This window comes from Geotrypetes seraphini, chromosome 16, assembly GCF_902459505.1.
Source record: "Geotrypetes seraphini chromosome 16, aGeoSer1.1, whole genome shotgun sequence".
Lineage (NCBI taxonomy): Eukaryota > Metazoa > Chordata > Amphibia > Gymnophiona > Dermophiidae > Geotrypetes > Geotrypetes seraphini.
The window spans coordinates 48,691,500-48,718,748 of record NC_047099.1 but is presented as its reverse complement, the minus strand read 5'-3'; the positions used below and the strand labels follow the sequence as shown (position 1 = coordinate 48,718,748).

The window sequence follows — 27,249 nt, the reverse complement described above, 5'->3', positions numbered from 1 at the left end:
TGGCAACGTGTTCGAAACGGTCACACAACAGAAAAATGCCACCATCCCTTCCCGGTTAAGAAAGCTCAGCCCTGGCAGTGGATTTGGGGCATTTTAAGAGGGTTCTCTTTTTTGGCTTTTACTTATTTTTTTAATTTTTTTTTATTTTGTTTTACTCTTTTATGTGAAGTTCAAGAATCCAGTAAAAATTCCCAACAAGGAAGGTCATATTCCCTTATAAAAATAGATTTTTTTTTCTTTTGTTCTTTTTGTGTTTTTCCTTTTTTTTTTTTTCTTGGTTTTTCCTTTTTTTATCTGTCCTCAAAGAGAAAAATCTCTTTGGCAAAGTTCACAAGGTATAAAAAAAATTTGAAATAATATTCCACACATTTTCCCTTTCAATGTTTCAGGTTTCCCCTCTCCCACTTCAGTTCTCTTTCACATGATACCTGAGAGACTTAATTCCTGGTCTCTAACAGTGATTCCCAACCTTGTCCTGGGTACCCTGCAGCCAGCTGGGTTTGCAGGAGGTGAACATCCTCAGGTTGCAGCACCGGAGACCCAGTATTTGTAGCTTCATCTCCTGAACACCTGACAGGCTACAGGGTCACCAGAATGTGGCGTTCCAGGTCCAAAGAGGCAGTGGGAGGGGGTCCTGCGCCCTATGACTTGGAGTGATCATGTCATATTCTTATAGTACATGGAAGATCAGTAGGAGAGAGTAGCAGAGAAGGTAGGGAAATGGCAGCATTCATTTTTCATGGAGCTGTATCTTAAATTTTGTGGAAGTTTAGAACTGGAATCGATGAGATTACGTAGGAGGGAGGGAAAGCACTGGTCTGCGGTGGAAGTGTTCTGATATTGAGGTTACACCTGTCATGCTCTTGCTTTCATGTGTCCCTGACAACCCCTAGGAACAAAGGTGGCTATACTGTGCTCTTTCACTTGAAAATCTCTGAGCAGAGCACTCTTATCACCATAAGAAAGATCTATGGTCAGTCTCTGAAGTGGAACTGGATTGTGTTTGACTGTCCTGCCTGAACCCCTGCTTTCCTCTTTAAGGGGAGAGAAGAGCATGGTATTTCTTTAGCCACCGCACCCACTGGATACAAATGCTACCTCCCCCCCCCCCCCCTACAGGTACTGAGCTGTCGCCTGGGGTTTTGTTTTCAAGATCCGGTGGGGAAACAGCAAAGATTTCCTACTCTTGCTCTGATTGTGAGCTTAGCTCATCTTGCCTTTGATCCCAATGACTCCAAGAGGTTTTGCACTTACTCTGCTTCTATTAAAACCAGTGGCAGCGTGAGGTGAGGCGGGAATGGTAAATCTTGGACTGGCAGATTCTGTCCCCCCTCCCCACAAACTTTTTCCAGTCCCCCTCCCCTCACAATTACCTCTCACATTCCTTGGCCATTTGTACATCAGCAATGTGGATTTACGAGTAGCTCTATAGGCTCAAACACAGAATCAAAATATTGCATTGCTGCTCTTACTCAATTAACAACTGGGGGTATTCAAATAAAAACTTGATTGCCTCCAGAATTATTTTACCCTCTTACAATTAACATCTTAAACGCAAAAGAAAGAGAAAAAGGTCCATCTGCTTCCTGATTATTCTTTTTCAAATGGTCAGCTGGGATTTCAGCCCCTCACTCCCTTTTCTCTTCACTTCAGCCCCCTTCCTGTTAGCTTTTCTCTCCCCACCTGGGAAGGGGAGTAAGGGGTAGAAGGGATTCAATTTTCACCCTAAACTGACATGACATTTCATTATACCTCTCAAACAGCCCCTCAAAGACCAGGTTATTCCTCTCTCTGCATTTTTTTTTTTCACATAATAAATAGCAAATTCCAAACTGAAAGAGTTTTAAAATTAAAACCCCAAATAATTAGGCCAAGTAGACAGGGTCAACCTCGGACCCATGAGAGAAGCAGCTGCCAGACAGGAATTTCTGGAGTCTCCTCTGTTCTGGGCATTGTGATTGGGAGTGAATCTGAACTTATGTCTACATAACCTCCCTGTTTCTCCGTAAATGCGACAATCTTGTAACACTGACATATAGACAAGAGCCTCTCTCCCTTCTCCCCTCTGCTAGTGTACATTTCCTCAGCAAACATTGTACACATAATCTCTTCCTTTTGGTTTTTAGGTAGGGTGTGTCATACAGACTGCTTTTTGGCCTTGAAGGAACAGATTTGGAGATGTCCAATTGGTACGAGATTTTTGTTCTAAAGGGACTGGCATGTGTGTGAGTGTGTGTCTGTGAGTATGCGCGTATGTGTGTTTCCATTCTCGTTTGGATCTCTTGCTCTTGCTTCCCCTCCCTTGATTTTTGTTTTTCATTTTAAACTCTCAGCGGTGCCATCTGCACCCTCACGCCTTGTGCTGTTTGCTGGTCTTGAAAGACACCTGGAGGACACGGTCACCTAGGCGGTAGCCGTTGAGGCTGGCTATGGCCATGGCTGCCTCGTCGTAGTTGGTCATAGTGACGAAACCGAAGCCTTTGCACTTGTTGGTGGTGAAGTCACGGATGACCTTGACATTGGTGACGGCCCCAAAGGGCCCGAAGAGCTGCCACAGAACGCTCTCATCCGCCTCTGGTGATAGGTTGTATACAAAGATGCACCAGCCAGCACTGGAGGCTCCTGTCAGGTTGACCCCAGCCAGGCTGGTCACACTGTCGATCGTGATGGGCGAGAACCTGGTGATCAAGGAGAGAGGACTACTTTGGGTGTAATGCTGAAATTCAACCAACAGAGAACCAACAAGAATAGCTATGAGGGAGGGGGAGTTAGGGGGAGTCTAAGTCTATGTTACTTTGCAGCTGTTGTTTAATCAGCCTCCTTGGTTGAACTAGTCAGTCTGTTCCTGGCGTCTTCAACCCTACTTTTGCTAGTGAAAGAGGGCCTAATTTCATCAGCTATCTTAGCCAATGATAGAGGGCCCAACCTCTGCTAATGTCATGGGCCATCTTAGCCAAATATCAACCTGCCAGCGATGGACAGTCTCTAACCTCCGGGATATGTTTGTCTATCAGGATTTTCATCTCTTATCCCAGAGTAGGATGATAGAATGGAAGCACAGGAGCCAACTTTTCAAAATGGCTGGGGGTGCTCAACTCAGCACACATTCCCAGACAGGGTCATGGGTACAACTGGCCAGGCCATATTTAGATGTAGAGCACAGCAGGCAGTAAAAGACCTTGGAAGGGCTGATGGCTGAAAGAAGAGCTTCCTCCCCAGCCTCGCTTTTCTCCTCCTCCCTCCTTCCACCCACAGCCCATCCAGCCCAGCCAACATCCGTTTCCCTTTCAATTTGAGACTTGACTATAGGTCCTCTCCATTACAGAAATGGAGCCGATCACGGCATCACCTACTGCCCAAACTCCCTCTGCTCCCTTCAGTAAAATAAATTGTAGATCCAGGTGACCACGGGGCTGGAGGAGAATGGCCCCCCATCCTTGACCCGGGCCAGCTAGCATTGAAATCTTTACTTTTGGGTCTGTAGGTTTATCTTCTCATTTGCTTTCTCTCTGCCTTCATGTTTTTTCTCTTTTTTAAATTCTTTTCCAGTCTTTCTCTCATTTTTATTTCATTCTTCTTTAGTCCATATCTTTGACTCTACCTTCTCTCACAAGAACATGAGTCTTATTGGGTCAGAACAATGGTCCATCTAGCCCAGGAACCCGTTTTCACAGTGGCCAATCCAGGTCACTAGTTAGTACCTGGCAAAACCCCAAATAGTAGCAACATTCTATGCTACTGATCCAGTGCAAGCAGTGGCTTCCCCCATGTCTGTCTCAATAGCAGACTAGGGACTTTTCTTCCAGAAATTGTGCAAACCTTTCTTAAAACCTTAACTGCTCTTACCCCATTCTCTGGCAACCAGTGGTGTAGCCAAACAGTCAAAGTTGGGGGGGGGGGGGCCCTGAACCCAAAGTGAGTGGGCACAAAATTATCTCTGTGCTGTCTAACCAGGGATTGTCTCTTACATGTTTAAGGTGCAACGCTGCGTATGGCTAGCAGCGTCCTAGGAATGATAAGTAGCAGTATTGAGAATCCCCAAGCTCTGTCAGCTGAAGGCTTTCTCTGAAGGTGGCCAAACTCCTTTTTATCAAGTTTGGCAGGCAGCAGCCACGTCCCTAAGCCACCAACACTGGCACCCCAAGCATGCTTAGCCACTGGTAGAAGGGAGTTCTGGCCATCCCTGGAGGAGGTCCTCAGCAGCTATACATCAAGGGTCAGAACTTATGTTAGACCTGCTAGGGCCCAGGTCAGAAAATAAAGCCCAATCCCTTCTCCCTGCCTCCCATCCACTTTCCCCAACTGTCATTACTACCACACCAACAGACCCTCATCAAATATAGAACATGGGATCACAAACAAGAAATAAAAATATTTAGGCAAAAATTGAACGCAGCACGCACTGCAACACTGGAGATATAAAAACAAGAAAGTATTTGCAAAGGTATTTGCTCTGCACATTTTTCAAAGCCAACACTCTGATCGTCAGAGCAGTGAAAAGCATTCAGCACACCAGCAGGCACTAGAAACATTTTGTGCGGTTTTGTAAGGGGGGGGGGTTAATTGGCAAAATATCCTTAATAGCAATAATTGGCAAGAAAATTTTAATGCTTAAGCAGGCATTTCTATGGGCAGAGCGTGACATAGGCGTCGCTAAACATGATTCTCCAAAGACCTAGGTGGCCTTTAAAACCTTAAATGTGACTGATACGCAGCTGGCACTATTTTTCTAGGGGCCAGCCGATTTAGATGCCGTTTACAGAATCTCCTCATTCCTTTCTATCAAATTTCCATCTTCTTCTTTCACCCTCCAGCTCTCCCGCTCCCCATCTTATTCCATCCTCCAGTCCATCTTGAATCTACTCTCAATCACCACATTCTACCCTCTGTAATCACTATCCTCTCACTCATTTCCTTGCCACCCCTCTCTTTCCCTCCTGGACGCTCCAAGAGGGTTCCACATTCCCAACGTCTTCCACCCCTGGAATCAAGCTCCTTATATCATACCCAGTTCCAGGAGGGAGAGTTTGAGCCAGTCCTAGATTTCTAAGCCTGTCCTGGTGCATTATGGGACTTGCAGCACTGGGTAAGGTCAGGAACTACAAATCCCACACTGCCTTGGGACATAAGTTCAACAGGTCTTCTTCCTGGAACTGGGTAACTTGACAGCTTTAAAGGGAGGAAGTGGGACATGCTTTGTCTCTACTTTGTCCTGAGCCTAAAATTCCAGCTCCTCCACCTTCCTGCTGCTGAAATCTCCCATCTGTTCAGGATCTGGGACTCCAGCTAATAAGTTTGACTGGACAGCAGAGCTCTGAAAACTTGGAGGAATGATACTGTGGAAGTTTTCATATACTCTTCTAACTTCAGGTGGTTTAGGACAGTCTCCTTCACACCCTCTACTGTGCCCTGAAGTGTTTTCTTTGCTCATACTATGCCTTTGGTTCTGGTGTCAGTCACCTAAAATCTAACATTTAGACATTTAACCTACCACATTTAGGGAGCTGAGGTTGGGCTTTTTAAGGCTGGTGTGAGGGTGGCCAACCCCCTGCACTTCTTATCTTATGTGTGGCTCTTGCCCCCCTTAAAACAGGCAATGGAAACTGTTCTTTTTTGCTGTAGAGCAGAGTCCAAAAAAGAGAGGGAGAAAAAGCAGAGACAGACCTTGCCCTGTATTAAGAGAATTCTTGGATTCACATTCATCAAAAGGGTGGCTTGCTGCTGTGTGTTTGCCAACTGTTTATAAGAGAAAGAGTTGCAAAGGGGAGAAAAATGAGGCACTTTTACTAGCTGAGTAGTGGCTCAGAAGAAAGTGAGTAGCCCTATGGTGGAGAGGTCCTGGGTTTGAATCCCACCCTTCTACCAGCTTTATAGTTGAGGCCAAGAAGGAAAAGATGAAGGTACAAAAAAAAAAGCTCTTGGTATCTGGCTGACTGGTGGCTCAGTGGCTAAGGTGCTTTAATCAAATCTAGGAGGTTGTGGGTTCTAGTTTAGGTTGGCTAGAGCAGGTGGATGGGGTTAGGGGTTAGATAGACCTGCATACGGAGTATATTTGGTAAAAACTCAATAACTGCGGATGAGCCACCACCAGCCAGGGCTATGCTGCTTTTTCCTATGACAAATGGCCCAAATTTCACTAAAACTACCTGCTTCTCTTCAAGTGGAGACAGTGGGAGTTGAACCCACAGCTCATCTGTCACTAACCCAACAAGGCTTTCGCACTAGGCCATTTTTGGAACTTCTCCTTGACCTCTTCTGGGCTTAAAAGCTCTGCAGAATAGAGAAGATTATGTAGAGAAAAGCCAACTCTCAGGAGCTGCTGGGGGCTCAGTGAATAAATGCCCCTACTTAACATGCAGGTAATCTGGGGTTCAAATCCTACATGATGCTTTCATTTAAAGACTATATTCAAATACAAGAGCCCATAAGTTGCTCTCTTATAATGAATGAAATTTTCTAACAATAAGTTTTCTATAATCAAGAGTTTCATTAGACTATAATTCTATTTTAATCCTGCCCTACCACAAGCCCCTGATCTTGTCTAGTGTCTCATGTCTGGTTGCTGTTGAATGCATTTAGAGGAAAGGGCTGGTGGGATCCCTATACAGTGCCAGCATTTCATGGGACTGTAAATCCTCCAGGTTCAATCCTACGATGAGATCACTGCAGCACTGACTGTGCTGGAGATTCAGCTGCATGCACTGGGAGTGCTGGAGAGATGGATTATATCACCCCTTCCTGTGATGCACATGACAGAAGGGAAAGAAAACAGACAGTGTAAATGAGACATGGGGCGAGCCACTGCTTGTCCTGGATCGGTAGCTTGGAATGTTGCTACGATTTGGGGTTTTGCCAGGCACTTGTGACCTGGATTGGCTACTATGAAGATGGGCCATCGGGCTAGAAGAACCACTGGTCTGAGGCCTTCCAGCTCTTTCCAGCAACATTCTCTCTCCCCACCAATAACCCTTTTCCTTTCTAGCCCCCTAAATTCCTCTCCCCGATCACCCACCCTTCCCCCACTTACAGCTCCTTTTTGTTTCTTCTAGCATTCTCATTCCCAGACGCTCACCCCTTCCTATTCCTCTCCACTCTCAGCCTGTCTCCATCAACCAGCTCCTTCCTGCCTTTTCCAGCCCTTCACAGCAAATTTCTTTGGAAAATATCAAGCGGCTGCCACCAGCTACTCTTCTGGTCACAGTGGACGTAGAATCACTATATAGCAACATTCCCCATGCAGATGGCACAGTTTCATGTGATAAATTCCTAAAATCATCCACCCTGGACCACTTGTACGCTCCCAAAACTATTATAGAATTCACGAAATGCATTCTAACTCACAACTATTTCTTTTCAAATAATATTATCTATCTGCAAATTATGAGCACCAGGATGGCACCACAATATACAAACCGTTTCCTGGCACCTCTGTCCCCATCAGACTAAACCCCCCAAATTCTACCAGTATATTGATGACATTTTCATGATTTGGACTGAAGGAGAAGAGACTCTCAACCAATTTTACATTTCTTTCAATGAATATCATCCTTTAATCAACTTCAAAAGTACCTGCTCCACAGAAACAGTCAACTTTCTGGCAGTGGTGTTGCCATGGGTGGGCCGTGGTGGGCTCAGACTCACCCAGTAGCAGAACACCTATAACGTGGCTGATGGGAATCCTGAAGCCCCACCAGCTGACAATTCCTAACACCTCTCCCTCACATGTAACTTTTAAAGAGCAGATTTTCACTGGCAGCAAGCAACGTGGCTGATATACACTGCTGAACTGTCCTCACAGACTTCCCTCGATGCAATTTCCTGTTTCTGCATGGGTGGAGTACTTCAGAAGGAAGGCCAGTGTGAGCACTGTGCATCAGTCTCGCTGCTCGCCACCAGTGAAAATCTGGTGTGGTGGGTGGTATTGACAGACCGGATCGTCTGTGGAGGGGAGGGTGTCAAGAGATTGGATCACCTCTGGGTGGGTGGGAGGGAGAGACCAGATTGTCTGTGGGGCGCCCAAGCCCACCCAAAATTGGGTGTCTGGCTATGCCCCTGCTTTCTAGACACTACAGTCTCTCTCAACAATGGCTTTATACAAACATCTATATATAGGAAACTAGCTGACAGATGCAGCTCCCTCCACAACTCCAGCTTCCACCCTTCACATACAAAAACACTATTATACACAGCCAAGCCACATAATACTACTGCATCTGCTCTGACCCAAGAGATAAACACCTCAAAATTCTGACTGAATCCTTCAAACAAAAGGAACACATCCCCAAACACCCAGGGAAAAGAAAACCACAGAGGCAGTGTCCCTTACAGTGCTATACAATCCAATCACAAAAGATCTTCAGCCACTACTGAGGGGCTGATTCTCACTCGGTGCTAGAGCAAGCAGTGTTTGATCCCTACTGCATAAATAGCACAAAAAATAGCTCCCTAATGCTGAACACTAATGACATGCAAATTATATATGCGCTGTAAGATCAAAAGGAGGGGGGGGGGGGAGAACGTATCTAGTGCATGCACACAAGAGATTCACGAGAGCTGCGCTTACTGTGTACATGCCCAGACAAACTTGGAAAGTGAATCACAGATCAGTGTCATTCTTCTGCACCTTTAAATATACTGAAAGCCTTTCAAATGTTGGTCAGTAAGTGCAGAAAACAGGCACCAATGTGTGCTTTCACTTTCAGCTTTGCTTCTCACTGCCAGTGCTTCAATTCCTCTCCATCCCTATCCCAGGAATTCTCTCTCTTTTCCCTTGATTGCTGAACTTATGATTGTAGCAAAGCATGCCAAATTGTCCTGCCAATAAAGTTATGTGACTTGAATCCTTCCCCATTGACAGCAGAAGGCAGGAAGCACCTTGGTTACAGCAGCCTGGAGCCAATAGGCTATCAAACAGCTTTCTCTTTTCCTCCTGCAGCCCATTGGTCAGATACTCCAGCCAATAGGAGGCAGGAGCAATAACTGGGATAGAGAAACATTTCCTTCCTGTCCTGCAGCATGCAGATTCCAGCTCCTCATTTAATAAAGTAGATCCAGCACCCCGTTAGCTTGGTTTAGTGGCTACCAGGCATAAATTGATTGCTTAAAACAGTGCTTCTCACCTCAGTCCTCAGGGTACAACCAGGCAGTCCGGTTTTCAGGATGTATACAATGCATATGGATGAGATCAATTTGTATGCAAATCAGTCTCATGCATACCATATTCAAAACATTAAATTCCTGGACGTGTGGCCCTGCCTCAAAGCCCACCCCACATAGGATCTATGGCATCATCCGCGCATGCTTAGAGGCCCTCCAGACGCGGTGGAGCTTTCCAAAACCCGGACAAACTGCCGGGTTTAGAAAGTCCATCCAGGTTTTCCTGGACGTCTGCTAACCCTATCATTGTGGATATCCTGAACACCTGACAAGCTGGATGTGAGAGCTGACGGTGAGAAGTGCTCTTTGTGTTTTGGGGAGGGGGGGAGAGCTGCTTGGCTTATAAGGAGACGCTACAAAGTCTCATTTCTTCTGCCTCTTAGCAGGACATGTCACAGGGATGCTCAACTCCTCCGTTAGGGCCTGTTTTATGAATGCTTAATGTGTTGCTCTACGTGTCTCTGCAGTACACTGTAGGGAATATAGAAAGAAGTGACAAGCATTGGTACAGGGGTGGGCCGGTCGGCTTCTCAAGATGTCCACAATGAATTGACCTAAGAATGATTTGCATGTCCTGCTTCTGTTGTATGACGGGTGAACCAACATATCAAGGAATTGTCCAGGAACATATTAGGACTTCGACTTTCTCAGTAAAAGGTCCACAACTTTGGCTCTCCAATTACTGAGTTCAACTAAGTTTAAAGCAGAGTTAAAAACATTTCTCTTGCTTGTCGTAACAAATCGTGGCATTCGTCTTTTGAGAGTTTACTGCAAGACACGAAAATTTTTAACCCAATGTATTTTCCCGCCTGCTTTCCTATAACAATTGTAGTTTTGCTTTTAACCTTATTGTATGTGATTTGATTTGTTAAGTTTGATTTGATTTTAGATTGTAAGCTAAACCCTTGGTGCGAGTTAGTAAGACAAGAATAAATTTGGAAACTTGGCATGCAAATGGATCGCATGTTCAATCATTGTGGAAATCTTGAAAAGCCAACTGATTTGTGGCCTTGAGGATAGGGTTACCATATTTGGAGCCTCACAAACCCGGATGCATGGCCCCCGCCTTCTTCTGCCTCCAGCTCCACCCAGGTCCGCCTCAAGTCCCGCCTCCTCAAAGCCTCATCTTCTTCCCCGATGAGCTCCGGCCGCGTGGATGTTTGTGATGTGATCCGCGCATGCTCAAAGACCCTCCAGATGTAGCCGGAGCTCATTGGGGCTTTCCAAAACCTGGACAAACTGATGGGTTTTGGAAAGTCCTGGTTTCCCGGACATCTGGTAACCCTGCTTGAGGACCACAGCTGCCCACCCCTGCTTTAGTAAAAGGGGCCTTTACTTGCATGCTGTTTGGCCTCAGTTCATCTATCAGGAAAGCGAGGTCCTGAAAACAATATACAATACTATGAAATGTTTTTTGAGAGCTTTACAACCAAACCAAAACAGTGGCACCCCTAGAAATGCAAAGCCAAAACACACCACAGAAAGAAAGAAAAAAGGCAGAAATTAGATCAGAAAAATGAGGAAAAGGAATCCCAGGATTTTCCATGCTGGTGAAAACGGAGGGGGGAAAAATCAAAACATTAGTGGAGAAAAGTAACAGCTTATTTCCCCCCACCCCCACCCCCAAAAGCTAAAATGGAAGCCGGTAATCCGTACAGCAGGGATACTTAAGTGGCCCTTCCCTTGTTTGCAGGAAAGACTGATCCAGTCTGGGGTTTACCCCCCTCCCCCTGGGACCCAGCTTAGGGGCTTTGAGCTTTGAAGGCGCAGTGTTGTCTGGCTGCCTTTTCTGACAGCGCATTTCCCACTTGCCTCTCTCAGCCATTGCTGCGTGGTACTTTGGGTCAGTCCTGTTCCCTAGATCAGTCGCCTGCCATTACAGAGCCTGGGTTCTATTCCTGGCTCTGGCTCCTGGGAGACCAGCAGTGCTCTGACACCAGCAGCCAACAGCGACATGGGCCACAAGGCTGTGCAGGGCTCTGTGCTGTTATCTCCATCGCTGGAGGAGAACACTGAAAGCTCTGCTTGATGGCTCCCTGAGGAGAGCTGCAGTAAGGGCAGAGGCTGTGGGTGCTGTACAGAAGTAAGGAGGGGGGGGGTGTACTAGTTCCCAGATGAAAGAGGCCCTGATGAGCTGGCTGGAAAAGAAGAGGATGTAGCATGTGTAGAGCAATAGCCAGAAAAGCAAGAAAAGTGGCTGCAAAGGACCCCAGCAGCAAATGTCAGTGGCCTCATCCCCGCCCCCTAGGTCTTGGTTATCTGTAGGGATTACGGGCTCCAGAGACTGTTAGATTCTAGCCTGCGTCGGCAGCCGGCGAGGCTTGGAGTTCTTATTTACCTCTTGACGCTGTACGCCATGTTTAACAAATTGTCGAGCCTGTGGAAGGAGAGGGAGACGAGAGGAAGGTGAGGGTTAGTACAGATCCTGCGCAGCGGGGCTCCTCGTTCTCGCTTTCGTTAAGCAAAGGGGAGGGAGCGGAGACCCTTGCAGCGCACACACGCCTCACACCTGCATCCAAGACCACGTTTGCCACGCTTGTTAGGAGAAAGCATGAGGCGTGCGCTGCTAGGTTAGGTGGCACTGGATGCTCTCACCAAGGGATCAGGGGAACCGGTTTTTGAGAAGACGGAGAAAATTCACGTTCCATTCCCACTTCAGAAAATACTAACAAGTAGCCTTTCTGTTAGTAGTGTTGCGTCATGTGGTATCACGGTGCACAGTGGTGTGACCGATACACAGTGCTGTGGTACTTTGTGGCATGGTATGGTGTGGACAGTGCAGAAAACAGGGACAGCGGTATTTCATAGGGCCCGACGGCTCCTTGAAAGCGCATTGGGTCTCACCTGAATCTCTGGGTCTGGTGGTGCAGTGGTCCTGTATACCGGCGTGCCGTGGTCTGATAGAGGTGGGTGAGGAGCGCCTGGCCAGTCTTCTGACTGGGGTTGTTAGCAAACTTGACGGTGATTGGTTCACTGGCTCCCAGAGGCTTCTGTCCGTTCAAGCCTTTGATTGCCTCCTCGGCCTCTATTCTTTTATCAAAACGGATGAAGCCCACGCCTCGTGACACACCTGTGTGACAAGAGAAGGAATTCAGAGACCAAGAGCAAAATGAAACCATCCATAGCTCTACAAGGGCAGTTTGAAAAGTTCAATTAAAAAAACAAAAGTTAAACAAATATTTTAAAAAATTTGACAAAACCTATTTTTCTGACGGGACGGAAAAACTGAACACTCGCTGGACTAAGAGTACAACCCTCGATAGACACTATGTTGAGAATTATAATTTTTTAAAAATATTTGTTAACTTGGGGTTTTCCCCAAACTTTTCAAACCACCCTCGAATTACTGTCTCTCTTTATGTGACTTCAGGGTGAGTCACTTTATCTATCGACAAGCAAGATGAACAATTGGGGTCACATCATCTGAGAATGCAATCACAGACCAGCTCCCTCAGGGCTCTGAAACACTGAGGTCTTTAAAGGACCCACAGCAACAAGAGGGCATCCGTTGAAAATCAGGGGTGGGAAATTTCATGGCGACACCAGAAAATATTTCTTCACCGAAAGGGTGGTTGATCGCTGGAATAATCTTCCACAACAGGTAATTGAGGCCAGCAGCGTGCCAGATTTTAAGAAAAGATGGGATTGGCATGCGGGATCTCTTCATGGAGATAGTTAGGTGGTGGGCCATTAGGGTGGGCAGACTGGATGGGCCGTGGCCCTTTTCTGCTGTCATTTTCTATGTTTCTATGTTTCTAATTCCCCTTAGTCCTATTTTAACCACATTACAGCCCGGATCTGTAAAAATTAGCCATGAAACTATGTCAGAGACTTTCCCTTCCTCAGTTCCCCCTCCATCACAAAAAAATTTGAGTTTAATCTGGTGGGTCAGATTTTCCTCATGGTGGACTCGCACACTGCCCCTGTGAACAGAAGACACTTCACCTGCTGCCATTGCTAGGGTCCTAACATCATGATGCCCCAAACCTCCATGTCATCAAGATCAAGGGTCACAGGGAAATTGAGATCAAGAAAGAAGGGTTACCATATGGTTCCAGCTGAAGGAGGACATCCGGGTTTTACTTCCATTGCTTTCAGTGGAAGTAAAACCCAGATATCTCAATCCATCCTAATCTAATCCTTAGGTTTGTGTACCGCATCATCTCCACGTTCGTAGAGCTCGACGCGGTAGGAAGGAACTACAACAGAGGGTTAGAGGTAGAAGTGTGAAGAAAATTTAGAGGACTTGGGATGCCAAGATATAAGAGTTTCCTTGATTCCTAAGTTGGAGGGAGACTTACATTTTTTGAGAAAAGCCAGGTTTTCAGATGTTTGCGGAAAACTTGGAGAGAGCTCAAGTTCCGAAGAGGGGAGGTAAGGTTGTTCCAGAGCTCAGTGATTTTGAAGTGAAGGGAGGTCCCTAGCTTTCCTGTGTGGGAAATGCCTTTTAGCGAGGGGAAGGATAGTTTTAATTTGTGGGAGGATCTGGTGGTATTAGGGTTTGAGGAATTCCAAGAAAGAGGGATAAAGGGAGGGAGGATACCATATAGGATTTTGAAAGTTAAACAGGCGCATTTATAGTGGACCCTGGCGATTATCGGAAGCCAGTGGAGCTTGGCCAGGAGCGGGGAGACATGGTCAAATTTACTTTTAGCGAAGATGAGCTTGGCCGCGGCATTCTGAATCTGTTGGAGTCTGTGGAGGTTTTTCTTAGCTAGGCTTAAGTAGATAGAGTTGCAATAGTCCAATCTGGAGAGGATGATGGATTGGACAAGGAGGGTAAAATGTTTTTGATGGAAGCAGGATCTAACTTTCCTCAGCATGTGAAGGCTGAAAAATTATTTTTTTACCAAGGATTGGAGGTGGTCATTGAAGGACAATGTGGAATCAATGATGATGCCCAAGACCTTGCTCGAGAACTCAAGCTGCAGAGAGAAGCCATATGGTAATCCTACCCTTCATTATCTGAACCAAAGAGCGACTCTTCCTCACATCGCCTCATATACAAACTTATCGTAAACCCTTGTGGGGGCAGGGAAATACCTAACGAACCTGAACGCAAAGCGCCTGAAACTACCACTGGAAAGGCATGAGTTAAACATTAACAAAAATATTCAAATAAACTGCTATGGCAAAGAGGATTCCTTTACGGAAGGGAAATGCCATCTCGGCACAAGATCTTTTGTCCCAAAGGAAGCTGCTCATTCACATGCCATTGAGGCAATTGGCATCTCAATTTGATTTTGAGTAATGGGGAAGGGGATATTAAGATACAGGCATCATCATTTCTAAAACCTGATTTAGATTAGACATGTCCAGAAATCCTCTTCTGTAATCCACCTTGAACTGTAAGGTAATGGCGGAATAAAAATCACTAATGTAATTTCTGAAATAGGTACGTTTTTAAAGTTTTCCGAAAAGTTAATAGAGAAGGAAGAAGTCTAACTTCTACAGGGAGATCATTCCAAATTTTAGTAAAAGAAAAAGCAAAGGCCTAGAAGGGAAGGCCTCAAGCGAGTTCTTCACAGGCCAGACCAGAATAGAGTGCTATCATTCTAGAGACTTTTTCCTCGCGTAGATCCCAGCAAGAAGTGGCTAGCCAACAATCTTTGTTACAGTCACGCTACTGACAGATCTAGAAGAGAGTTCACCATGAGGCCAGTTTACCTAAAAGTTAGCTGACCCATAAGGATGCCCTACAAGATCTGCTGCCAGATCCATGCGGGATACTCTCAAGATGTAGGAAATCTCACTTGGATGAACGACTCATCCTGCTTCTTGGCTGAGAAAGGGACATTTCTTACCTGTAGTGGAAGTTTTTTTTGTAGGCAATCAGAGCCACCCACCCTCCCAGAGCTGACTCCTGAGCTCTGTAATAAGACTATGGAAATTGGAAGAAAGTGGCTGTGTGCTAATTATCACATGTGCTCAGAAAATCCTACTTGGTTTTTCAGGGCTCTGAAACAGCCAGTCTGGGTCAGCACTGTCTGATGACATCACCCCATTTGTGCCACAGAGTCGTCCCACTATCTCTCTTACAGGTGAACCATTTCCTTCATGTTCCACGGTTTTAATTCACTAATTCTGGGACTGATGCAACAAGCCACATTAACCACTGGACCCACTGACCCCTGCCCCTACAAAGCAGTCCCTTGGGGTCCAAGCCTCTAATCCTGATCTTCTCCCAAGGCACCGACTTGTTCCTGCCTCCACTGCCACCATCTGGCATCTGACCCCTAGGAACCCTTTTATTCCCATTAGAAGATCTTGTAAACCAGTTGCTGATGAAATACTTGGAGAAATCCTCCACATTCTTAGGTGGTCCCTGCTTTCCTCTTTCCCTCCAATCAACAACCTGGTTCCCAGACACTTATCAATGCAAAACTAATTTTTCCTGTCTTGCTTATCAGGAGCTCAGTTCCTCACTAACGCTCAGAATAGCAGTCTCTCCCTAGAAATCCTGCCAGAAAAGTCAACACCCCCCCAACAAACACTACCACCCCTGACACAGGAGGGGTGGGGCTCTCACCTGTGACCTGATCCACAAGGATCCGTGAGGTTATGATCCGGCCATACTGGGAGAAAAGCTGCTCCATCTCCTTCTGGCTCATGGCTTTAGGAAGCCCGCTCACATAGAGATTGGCGTCTCGAATGGAGGCTGAGCTAGGTCGGGCGTAAGAAACCTATCAGTGAGAGGAAAGGTAGACCATTTATTCTTAAGCTCAGAACACCTCAGAGGATCAGCTCTGCCCTGCATCCCCTCCTTTACTCTGCAATGAACTCTTTTTTTTTTAATCGAATTTAAAACAACGAGACAGGCCAGAAATCCTCACCTTTTCTACTATTTAAAGAGTGGATGCAAAACCAGACTGCTGCATTGCATTCATAAAGATGTAGTCCTCAGGGCCTTGGTCTTAACTCCCAGTCCGGGCCGCCAAAATGCCGCCATTGTATGTATGAGAGAGAAATTTGCACACGATGGATGCCACATGCAGATCTCTCTCATGTATATTCAATAGGGAATCCTGAAATTTGATCCGCAGGTGGCCCACGAGCACTGGGAGTGAAGACTAAGGCCTTAGAGCAGAGGTTCTTAGCCTAATCCAGTCAGGTTTTCAGAACGCCCACAATGAATATGCATGAGAGAGATTTCCATATAATGAAGGCAACATATACAGATTGTGGTTTGGTGAGTCCCAAGGAATGGCTCGAGAGCCCCTGACCCACAGCTGCATACGAAGAGGCAGGGCTGGATTTGCCCCTCCAAGGTGATCTGGGGGGAGGTGGGGACATCAGGCTTGGTCCTTGCTTCAGTCAGTTAGTTTCAGGCCCTCACCTTGTATCTGTCAGCAGTGGGAGTGGGGTTGGACTGCAGACAGGCTCTACCCATCCTTCCACATGATCACTGTATCAGAGTCAGGGGTTTTCACTTGCTAAGAATGCAGTTAGGCTTCTGGGCAGCAGGAGGCATTAGACAGTTAAAAGAAAACTACATGTCCCAGAATGCCCTGAGTTTGCAGCAGTGCTGAGCCAGAGGGGCGGGACTCAGGGAGGAGTATTTCTGTCCAGACTTTAGTCAATCAGGAAGGTCGCAAAGAGAGAGAGAGGAAAAGGTCTTGAAATAGAGACCTCTAAGAGGAGAGGTGTGGGTTAAGAAGGAACCCAGGGGAAAGATGGAAGCAGTGCTTCCCAATACATGCATTTAGCTTGGCTGAGGTGAGGCAAACAATAGAAACAAGTGTCCTGACTGTATATATATACCGACCTCTCCCTGAAAATCCAGGCCAGCCTGCCACACCGGGTTTGGCCAATACAATCACATATTCCCCTGTCTCTGCCACAGGTCTGGTATTTACCACTCTGTGCATGCCCGAGCTTTGTGGATCTGATTCTCCCAAAGTGGGGACCCAACATGCCAGGCCTTGTGAAAGGAAACCTGGTGTAATTGCTGTTTCACTAGCAGGGCCAGCAGACACTGGTGCTAACACCTGGCCTGGACCAGCCTGCTGAGAAAACACAGGCCCAGCTGGCAGACTGAGAGTGGGGGCAGGAGAAGTTGGATTATTTGTGGCAGCCTGGGGAGGTTGTTAGTGGCTGAGAACCCCCAGGATTTGTGCGGCTGCTGTCGCTCCTCCCCAACCAGCCCATTAGGGAGCCCCAGTTACCTCGGTGACCCGCACCAGTGGTAAACACGATCCCTGCATCTCACACACACAGACAACAATGGCAAGGATGCCAAGATGGCCACATGAGCTGCGTAAAAAAGCATCGCCTTGCCCACGTTATCATTCCTTTCTACACATTGTGCTGACATAAGAATCCCAGCAAACATGAACCAAAATCATCCTGTAGGTATGGGATGCTGGAAATTGAGCAGGTCTAGACCCCCTCCCCCTTATCGCTAGAGACGGTGAAAAGGCAGCGGGGCAGTGCCTAGAGTCCTCTTTCCTCTTACCCCGTATCTGCAGATGGTGTCTAATGCAGGCGAGCTTTTGACTGTATACCCCCCCCCTCACCTCCCTAAGGGGATCCCAGCCCATTTATTCACCCTCCAAACACCTCCAGCCTGCAGAGCCCATAATTAGCCAACACAGGAGCAGATGGGGCTCTATCTGTGCCCTCCCTCCCCCATCCCTTTATTTCCATAATAAAAGGAAAGGGAAAACCTGAACCTCCCCCTCCCCCAGTGCTGCCTTGCCATGATCTGTTCGGTGGTCCACCCTGCTATCAGCAGCAGAGCCAGCTGGGACCTAAATTTATTTATTTATTCAGTTTTCTATACCATTCTCCCCAGAGCTCAGAACGGTTTATTGAATTTATTCAGGTACCCAAGCATTTTTCCTACTGGGGCAATGGGGGGATTAAGTGACTTGCCCAGGGTCACAAGGAGCAGCGTGAGTTTGAACCCGCAACCCCAGGGAGCTGAGGCTGTAGTTTTAACCACCCCCCACCCCATCCTATGTTCTCTCCTCTCTGCCTCAGCCCTCACCTCTTACTGCTATCTTCTCCTTCTATATCCTTCAACCCTGTCCCTGCCCCACTCTGTACCTTTGGGGAGGGCCACGGCTTCCACTTGGCTTACCTTGATAGTCTTGGTCTGTAATTTGAGGCCGTTTAGGGTGTTGATAGCTTTGTCTGCGTCATTGGGATCCACATAGTTTACAAAGCCGTAACCCAAGCTTTGGCCTGACAGAATAAAAAGAAATTACATACTTGAATGCACACACCAATCATATAGCACAGTTACTTACCTGTAATAGGTGTTATCCAAGGACAGCAGGCACATATTATCACATGTGGGTGATGTCTTCCACAGAGCCCGGCATGGACAGTGCAAAAGCGTACTATCACCTGAAACTTTTTGAAAGTCTTGAGACTGTCGTTACTGCGCATGCGTTGGTGCCTTCACACCCAAAGTCAGCTTGCAGGACTATTAGGTCAGTAAAAAAAAAAAAGCTAAGAAGCCAACTAGGGAAGGTGGAAGGGTTGTTAGAATATCTGCCTGCTATCTTCTCACATGTGGGACTCCCTAGCTGAAAACCAAAGGGTTGGAGGGAAGTTGGCATCTAAGGAGGGAACAAATTTTGAAGAACTGCTTGGACGAATCGACTCTCTCATCTGGAATGATTCTCCAAACAGTAGTGTGATGTGAAGGTATGAACTGAGGACCAATGCAATGGGAGTATATCGGAGATGAGCTACTGAAGATACATGCTTTGACCCGACCCTCCAGTGACAACCCAGCCTGAACATAACAACAAGTAATACAAGTAGTCCGTGAGCCATGTAGAAATTGTTCTCTTGGTGACGGGGACTCCAAGTCTGTTTGGATTGAATTCAGAGAAAGATCTGAGGCACATTTACAGTCAAACATGTGGAATGCAGCTTCACCAGGGTGAGAATGTGGGCTTGGAGAACTATGGATTGGTTCAGATGAAATTTCGAGACTACCTTGGGGAAGAACTTCAGATGAGTGCAAAGAGCCACCCTGTCGTGGTAGAATGTTGTATAAGGTGAATCTGACACAAGCGCCTGAAGTTCACCAACTCAACGTGCAGATGTGATGCAAATTAAGAAAACTACTTTCCAATTGAGATGTTTGAGAGATGAAGACTTCAAAGGGAGGCTTCATCAGTGTTGAAAGTATAATATTAAGATCCCAAGCAACTGGAGGAGGTTTGATTGGTGATTTGGTATGAAAAAGGCCCTTCATAAATTTGGAGATCAATGGATGAACAGATAGCACCTTTTTATCAAGTGGTGTATGAAAAGATGAACTCTGACTGAAGTTGCCTTAAGACAAGAGTTGGAAAGATGAAGGAGATAGTCGAGGACTGATGACAGAGGACATGTGTTCGGATGCAAGGATTGTCGGTTACACCAGAGTGTGAAACGAGTACACCTAAAATGGTAATAGTGAGGGGTTTCTGGAAGCTTCAATGAACTAAGATTGGGATGAAGAAAGGGCTCCTCGTTCTGTGTTATCAAGGTTGGAAAAATTTGAATTGGGATGGGTTCTCGGACACTGAGTTGAAGAAGAAGGGGGAACCATGGTTAACATGGCCACTGAGGTGCTATGAGGATCATGGTAACTTGTTCTTGGCAGAGTTATAAGAAATGTGTTGAAAATCATTCAGTTGGTCATCAGGAATATATTGCAACACACTGTATGTAAACCCTATATTGTAACACAGTGAATGTAAACTGTAACCCGTTCTGAGATCTTTGGAGAAGATGGGATATAAATCTAAATAAATAAATGTAGAAATTATAACTCAATATTTTATTTCTGTCCTTTTTAATATTGGCATTCTTTTCTTTTTCTAATTTTTTTGTAAACCACACTGATGTTGTAGTGAAGAGCAGTATATAAATACTAATAAACATACTGGCCAACTTTGCATTTTGGAATAGTCTTCGGCCAATTTGTCCAAAGTCGTTCTTCCTTCTCTGCTAGCATAAGACCTAGGACCACTTGATTTCTTCAATGCAGATTCTACAAGCAATGATTGATGTTAGAGTTGAGGTTTGTCAAATCCAGGGCAAGATTGGACTCTACAAATAGTCTAGTTTTCTTGGAACAACGGAACTAGAAGGGGTGCTTCCCAGTTTTCAAACGCAGTGTCTCATTAAATTGCGTGAAGGAAGCTTAGACAATTCTTTGGTATCTGCTCATAGTCCAAAGCATAAAATAGCTCTGCCTTAGGTTCAGACTCTGGCTTCATCTTAATTGGCAGAGCTTCTCCCATCTGCCTAATAAATTTTGTAAAGGAGAGGCTCTCTGGTGCTAATCTCCTACAAGGAGGTGGAAGGGATGGATCTGAAGAAATCCTATAGGACACTCAGAGGAGGAATGATGAAGCAAATCAGAGTTATAATACTTCAATGTCATATGAGAGAGAGCATTGAAACGGTCGACTAGGTCAGTGTCAAAACATAGGCTGAGATGAAGAAGAGCATCAACTATAACCTCAATGTGATGTAGATCTAGAGGAAGCGCTTCAATGTCTTGATGATGTTTCTCTCTTCAACATCAAATGACATCAAGGGGGAGTGTGAGACCCAGCTCTCGATAGTTGCTTAGAGCGTTGCTCGGGCTGGATTGGTACCGGTTGTATCACTGCAGTGGCTTGAACTGCTTGGGACTGTAGCATGCCATCCAACTCCCTTTGTAGTATCTCTCTTATCTGATCCTAGAGAGAAGACACTGGCACTGTGTTAGTCATCAGTACAGATGATATCGGGTGTCGCGGCATTGGTGACCTAAATGAGGCATATCTTGCAAAGACGGTGACCTTGTCTCTATGCGTCAACGTTTAAAATGCGTTGTGTGGATGCATGAGACGAGCCCAATGCATGCTGGGAAGTTGAAGCATGCTTGGAGGGGGAAGCATGCTTAAGGTTCTTAGCCTTTTTACTAGGCTCTCCCAACGGCTGCTGTGGCAATGATGTCGACATCAAACAAGGTGTTGATGTCGCTGCCAGCTTTGATGCTGAAGATGGAACTAGCATGTTGGCATTGGAGTTAGCGGACATCCTTAATGCTCCCGGCATCCCGAAAAGTTTTTCAAACTGGACTGTCAAGTCTTCAGTGACCTCTTTTGAAGTTTACAGCAGTGCTGACAAGTGTCCACAGAGTGGTCTGGAACAAGGCACTGACCATACCAATCATGTGGGTCAATGACTGAAATGGTCCTGTTGCACCAAATGCATCGCTTAAAGGCTCTGACATGGAAAGAAAGACCGTTGACACAAGACTGAAGGTGGTCAAGAAAATTTGAACCTGAAAAAGGCTTGATGCTCCTGGTCTGAAAAAAGGCTTGAGATGGACCAAAGGTTCAAAAACAGAACTTTGGGGGGGAAAAAAAAAAATCAAATTTTTTTATAGAAACAGTTGAAAAATTAAATAAAAGGAAAAAAATTAGGAAAAAATAACTAGGAAGACATAAAAATACAAGTATGATGCGCCTTTGTAAGAATTCCAAATAACACAACTTTTTAGCTCTGTGGAAAACTAAGAACTGAAGGTCCCAGAAGCTGATGTTAGGCAGGAAGGCACCAGTGCACTTTGGCACTGTCCATGCCAGGCTCCGTGGATGACATCACACACATGTAAGAATACGCTGCTTGCTTGTCCTAGGAAAAAATGCATTACTTGAAAATGTTTAATAAAAATATTTGAGGGGAGAAGACAGACACAAACACCCCCACATTACTCCCTGTATTAACAGCAGTGAAAATGAAATGAGAGAGATATAATACAATGTCAGCGTAATAAGCACACATCAGATTCTCCAAATAACATAGATATGACGCTAGTGCTTTTCCACAATACAGCTTATCATATCGCTGAGGGGCCAAGTCCATTTGAAAGCGTGGAGTCTTCCAAGCTCTTCTGGCGTTGACTGGTGGAATTATTTGTATTTTGCTATTTTACATGTACATGAGTAATTTTATATTGCTAGGTCACTTTGGCCTTTGGTGAGCAGAGCAATTAAATAAATTACCAGGTACTTGTGACTTGGATTGGCCTCCGCAAAGATGGGATAATGGGCTAGATGGACCATTGGTCTGACCCTGTACGGCTATTCTTATGTTCTTATCCCCCCAACACACCTGAGGAGAGGAATAAAATGTCAGTGAAAAGTCAGTTCAATTGCCTGCTTTAAGCCACTAGCCGCTATGACTCTGGGGAGGGCTTCAGCTGGTGGCTACGTTCTCAGGGAGAGCCCGAGCTGGACCCACTTTCCTTACAAAGAGTTACCATTCCTAATTTTCAAAATAAAATGGCAATGTGGGAGTTAAAACCAGGACTATTGGGTAAGGTTTGCCACTTTGCAGATGAAACCGAAATCTGCAATAGAGCAGACTCTTGTGATGGTGTGGATAACATTAAAAAAGGACCTAGCTTGAAGAACGGTCAGAAATTTGGCAGCTAAGAAATGCAAGGTCATGCATTTGGGCTGCAAAAACCAGAGGGAACGGTACAGAGGAGCGGAACTTGGGTGTGATTGTATGTGATGATCTTAAGGTGGCGAAAACTAGAAGGATGCTATATTGCATAGGGAAAGGTATGGCTAGCCCTGAATATCACTGATTATCTGTAAAGTTGCTTAATTTTTCCTAGTCTAAATTTCAGTTCAGGTGAAAATCTCTGAGGTCTGACTGGAAGCTCAATGGCTGATGCTCTGGTTCCCTTTCTTGTGTGTCCCCTGATGGTTGTGTATAATTGCTTTATATTGTATAGAATTAATATCTGGGGGTTTTTTCCACTTTTTGTTTATTTGAAACATTTATATTCCGCTTTAAACCAAAAGGGCTTACAATTAACATATACAGCCTTCAACAACACAAACTCCGAAGTTGGGTAAAGATCCTAATAAGGTAGAATCTTATAGGCCGATTTCTTTGCTTTGTTATGAAGCTAAATTATTGGCTACGATTTTGGCTAATAGATTGGCAAAGCTATTACCTAATCTGATTGCTGAACCTCAAGTGGGGTTTGTAAAAGGACGTACAGCAGTTAAGAATATTAGATCTATTTTATATTCTTTAGAGTGGGTACGTTATAAGAATATTCCATCATTGTTGATTAGTTTTGATGCTGAGAAAGCTTTTGATAAGGTAAGATGGGAATTTTTGTTTGCAGTCTTAGCCAAATATGGGTTATTTTCAAGATGCCATTAAAACCCTTTATTCCAGGGGTGTCCAATGTCGGTCCTCGAGGGCCGCAATCCAGTCGGGTTTTCAGGATTTCCCCAATGAATATGCATGAGATCTATTAGCATACAATGAAAGCAGTGCATGCAAATAGACCTCATGTATATTCATTGGGGAAATCCTGAAAATCCGACTGGACTGCAGCTCTCGAGGACTGACATTGGACACCCCTACTTTATTCAGATATACAGGCTAGAGCAGGGCTGCCCAAGTTCGGTCCTCGAGATCTACTGGCAGGCCAGGTTTTCAGGAAATCCACAATGAATATGCATGAGAGAGAGATTTGCATACCAAGAAGGCAGTGCAGGCAAATCTCTCCCATGCATATTCATTATGGATATCCTAAAAACCTGGCCTGCCGGTAGATCTCGAGGACCGGACTTGGGCTAGAGTATTTATTAATGGTTGTTTTTCAGAAATTTTATAAATATTTAAAATAAACAAATAAAATCCATCTCTGGAATGTCTATTTGTGGCTCCAGGTCAGCGGAGAGCAGCTAAGCCAGTCCTAGTTTTACACCCACTGCCTGTCGTTCCAATGCCCTGAAAGAAAACTGGAGTTACGAATACAGTAACAACCCAAGGGGGAAGAGGAGAGGATGAAAACTTGGACTGGAATCTCACTCAAACATGCTGGGAGATGTAGTTCAGATTTCTCCCATCTCTCTTCCCACATCAATCTGTCTCAGGTAGGGTGATAGAGGCAGACCGGCTGGAGGAGAACAGTACCTCCTCTTACTCCAGACGGGGAACAAGGCTGTAGGAAGTGATGGGAGTAGGTTTGGTGCCTTTGCGCATACCTGTGATTTTGTCTCGCACGAGCTTACAAGACTCAATTTCACCAATGCTGCCAAAGAGACTCTTAAACTCTTCCTGCGTCATATTCTGTGGCAGATAGTTGACGATGAGGTTGGTTTTGCTGTCGTCGGTGGCGCCGTTCATACTGATGGCAGGGCCATTGGGGATGCTGTTCCCTGCAGGGCCATTGGACGCCTGAGTTTCCATGGTGCTGATTATCTGCTGAAAGGGAAGAGGAGGGGAGGGAAGGTTTATAATCTGGTAAAAGCTCCTGAGGATTCAACACAATCCCCCAACATCTGAGACCCCATAATTGGCTGGAGAGCACAGAAGGGATGCAAGGAACAACCTTGGAGCTGAATGGGCGGGGCTGGGAATTGCAATGTAGAGAACACCAGAGCTGGGTCTCTGACGACCTCTGCCACTCAATTATAGACCTGGGGTTCTGCTTCTCCTATATACAAAGAACTGTGGAGAGGCAAAGTCAGTAGGTGAGGAGGCAAAACCCAAGGCTCTGTATCCCTTTCTGCATCCTCTGAGGTTCTGTATTAGAGAATGACCCCACCCCCGTGAGTTTTTTCGCTGTCCCTGTTCCATTCCTGTAAGCTTTGGTCTAACCGCTCAAGCCTTGAACGCTTACGATTTTAAAGGTGTTTGAGGCTTGCGCAGGTGAGGACGGAGCTTGCAGGAATGGGGCAGGGACAGGAAAATAACTCATGGGGACGGGAAAGTTAGTTCCTATGGAGACGGGGAAAAATTTGTAGCCCGTGTCCATCTCAGAAACTGTTTTGAGTCCCCAGAACCTCCCATCCTTCAGCTTCACACCATGATCCCTTCTGGGTATTTGAATGTCTGCATCCTCTTATCTCCCCCTCCCTGCCTCTGTGAATGGCTTAAAGCACAGCACATGCACTATTTTGATTAATCCTGGAGCTCTTTGTAAGTGGTGGGGTCTTGCCAGAGACCTGCATTTCATAGCAATCTTTCTGCCTGCAAGAGTGATATGAGGTTTTCACTCACCAGCAGCTTTAAAGTCACTGGAAATGATGACCTCCAGATTAGTGCTGCCCGATTCAGGGGAAAAAAAGTTTCGATTCGGCCTATTGACTTTGATTTTTTGATTGGCAGACTAGATGGACCATTCAAGTCTTTATCTGGGCACCGAAGTGCCAATATAACATCCTCCTATCACCCTGTTGTGTTTCCTACTAGTTATCCCTCTCAAGCTGCAGCCCAGCATTCCCCTGCTCTGGCCACCACCTCATGATAAGACTACACTTCTCCCTCCGTATTCGCAGTTTCGATTATTCACGGTTTTTAGCTTGCTGGCTCCTCCCCCCAAATACATCAGCTTGCATAGAGAAATCGCCGATTCCCAGCACTTTCTTCACCGTGTTTTGCCTCTCCTTTAGGACAGGCCAGGTCTCCCACCAAGTTATTCGCGGTTTCACCATATCCATGATGGCTTTTAATAGAAAACAGCGAATAACATATGAAAAAGTTATTTGCGATTCTATTAATCCCCTATCCCAGCAAATACGGAGGGAGAAGTGTAAATCACTCTGCAATCTCTGTCCTTCATTAATCGCATTCAGTAGGCTCAGATTCTCCTAGGACAAGCAGGATGAGTCAGCCACATATGGGTGTTGTCCCAACAGCTCCCAATTTGCAGATAAGCTCTCCAATAGCTCAGAGAGATTTTTTTTTTCTCTGAGCACGTGCAGTGCCCGGGCCCCACTGGGCATGCCCGAGCCCTATCCATTTCCCCCTGCTTCCCCCTAATCCCCAAGTCTTTAGTTTCACCCATTCCCATCGGTCGGTTTTTCTACAGCTCTCCATTACAACTTTTCTACTCATCACCTTGAAGATGCCTGAATCATCAAAAGAAATGACTGGGATGCAGGAGAAGGATGAATGCACTGGACCCTCATGAATTGTGCGTCCACGGATTGGATCCTGCGCATGAGGTTCCGTGTTGTTTGCATTGTGCGCACATATCTTCGTGAGCACACAAGCGGACCCCTGCTTACCTTGGTGCCTGCTTCTATCCGCACGCACGTAAGCCAGCCCTCCTGGAACTGTGCCCACCTGTGTTCATGAGCACTCCAGTTGAGGCAGAGGGCGCTGAGAAACACGCAAACTGACCCCTGCTTACCTTGTGCCTGCTTGTATCCGCACGCACGTATGCCAGCCCACCTGTTTTCATGAGCACTCCAGTTGAGGAAGATGGCGCTGAGAAACTCCATGCAAAGGAGTGAAGCCTAAGAATCAGCCTGCACAACCTGATCATAAGGCAGCAATGGGGTATGTAAAATTGGCAGGGGTAAAGAGCCTTCAGGATGCCCTGGCTCTGCCCTTACTCCCTGCATCAGCCATCAAGGTAAGTGCCTTATCTGCCTGCTCTGGGAAATTTCTGATAATCTCCCTCCCTCCTCCCATTCTGAAAAAGAAAAAGAAACTCGATGCTTCTTTCCCTCTTGGGGACCTGCAAAGTCTGCAGTGCAAACCTCTCCCACCTCCCACCTCCCCCCCTCATGTCAGGAAGAACCTTTGCAGCACAAGGAGTCTGCCTTTAACATTAAGACATTAAGCTCGGAGCTCAGACATGGGCAGGGCACTTGGTACGCAATCCCAGAGGTGTCCCTCCTCCCTGTCTCAGCAACCAGCCATGATGGAAACCACTGGCAACCAATTGCAGCACAGGTTTTTCCTTCCTCCCCGGCAACAGGGGCAGTCCCGGGGAACTCTTCTCATAGTGTGGTGCTGATGTCATCAGTGATGCGGCATGTCAGATCACGCCTCCCCAAAGGTGGGGGTTTGAAACTCCTCAGCCTAAAGAGCTGTTCACTGCACTTCAGAAACCTAGGCTGAGAGTGCTTTTCCACAGCTCACAGCCAGCATGAAGGACTCTGCTACTTTTTACTATTTCTATAGCGCTGAAAGGCAAATGCTGCGCTGTACAGTTTAATATACAATAGGCAGTACAGCAGGAGAAGCCCACACAGGAGGCATCATCACTCCTCTTTCTCTGCCTCCAGGCACAGTGGGAAATGCAGCCAGGGTCACTAGCACAGA

General features: G+C 46.0%; 2 protein-coding genes across 4 annotated transcripts in view; both read right to left on the bottom strand.

The window, feature by feature from the left end:
* Positions 1-1,360: 1,360 nt before the first annotated feature.
* Positions 1,361-24,393, bottom strand: ELAVL3 (ELAV like RNA binding protein 3). 2 transcript variants are annotated; one of them, XM_033924072.1, is made up of 6 exons: positions 24,177-24,393; positions 18,239-18,342; positions 15,686-15,839; positions 12,001-12,226; positions 11,495-11,533; positions 1,361-2,699 (listed from the first exon to the last, which is right to left on the bottom strand). In XM_033924072.1, the coding sequence occupies exons 1-6, from the start codon at positions 24,379-24,381 to the stop codon at positions 2,351-2,353; spliced, it is 1,077 nt and encodes a 358-aa protein (XP_033779963.1). In that variant the 5' UTR covers positions 24,382-24,393; the 3' UTR covers positions 1,361-2,350. The 2 variants fall into 2 exon arrangements, with proteins under 2 accessions (XP_033779963.1, XP_033779964.1); XM_033924073.1 differs by having other exon boundaries at positions 1,361-2,678.
* Positions 24,263-27,249, bottom strand: part of ZNF653 (zinc finger protein 653) — a 104,215-nt gene continuing 101,228 nt past the window's right edge. Inside the window, exon 10 of one of the 2 annotated variants that reach the window (XR_004537246.1) lies at positions 24,263-24,393. The gene's annotated coding sequence lies outside the window, so the exon portion shown is untranslated. Of the gene's footprint in view, positions 24,397-27,249 lie in introns of both variants that reach the window. The other variant, XR_004537245.1, reaches the window with a different exon arrangement.

Excerpts from the sequence above, each read along its gene's own strand:
- ELAVL3 (XM_033924072.1), bottom strand. The coding sequence starts at position 24,381 with ATGGAAACTCAGGCGTCCAATGGCCCTGCAGGGAACAGCATCCCCAAT. Across the intron at positions 15,840-18,238 it reads TACAGACCAAGACTATCAAG|GTTTCTTACGCCCGACCTAG; the intron begins GTAAGCCAAGTG and ends TCTCACTGATAG. Across the intron at positions 12,227-15,685 it reads CCTTGTGGATCAGGTCACAG|GTGTGTCACGAGGCGTGGGC; the intron begins GTGAGAGCCCCA and ends CTTGTCACACAG.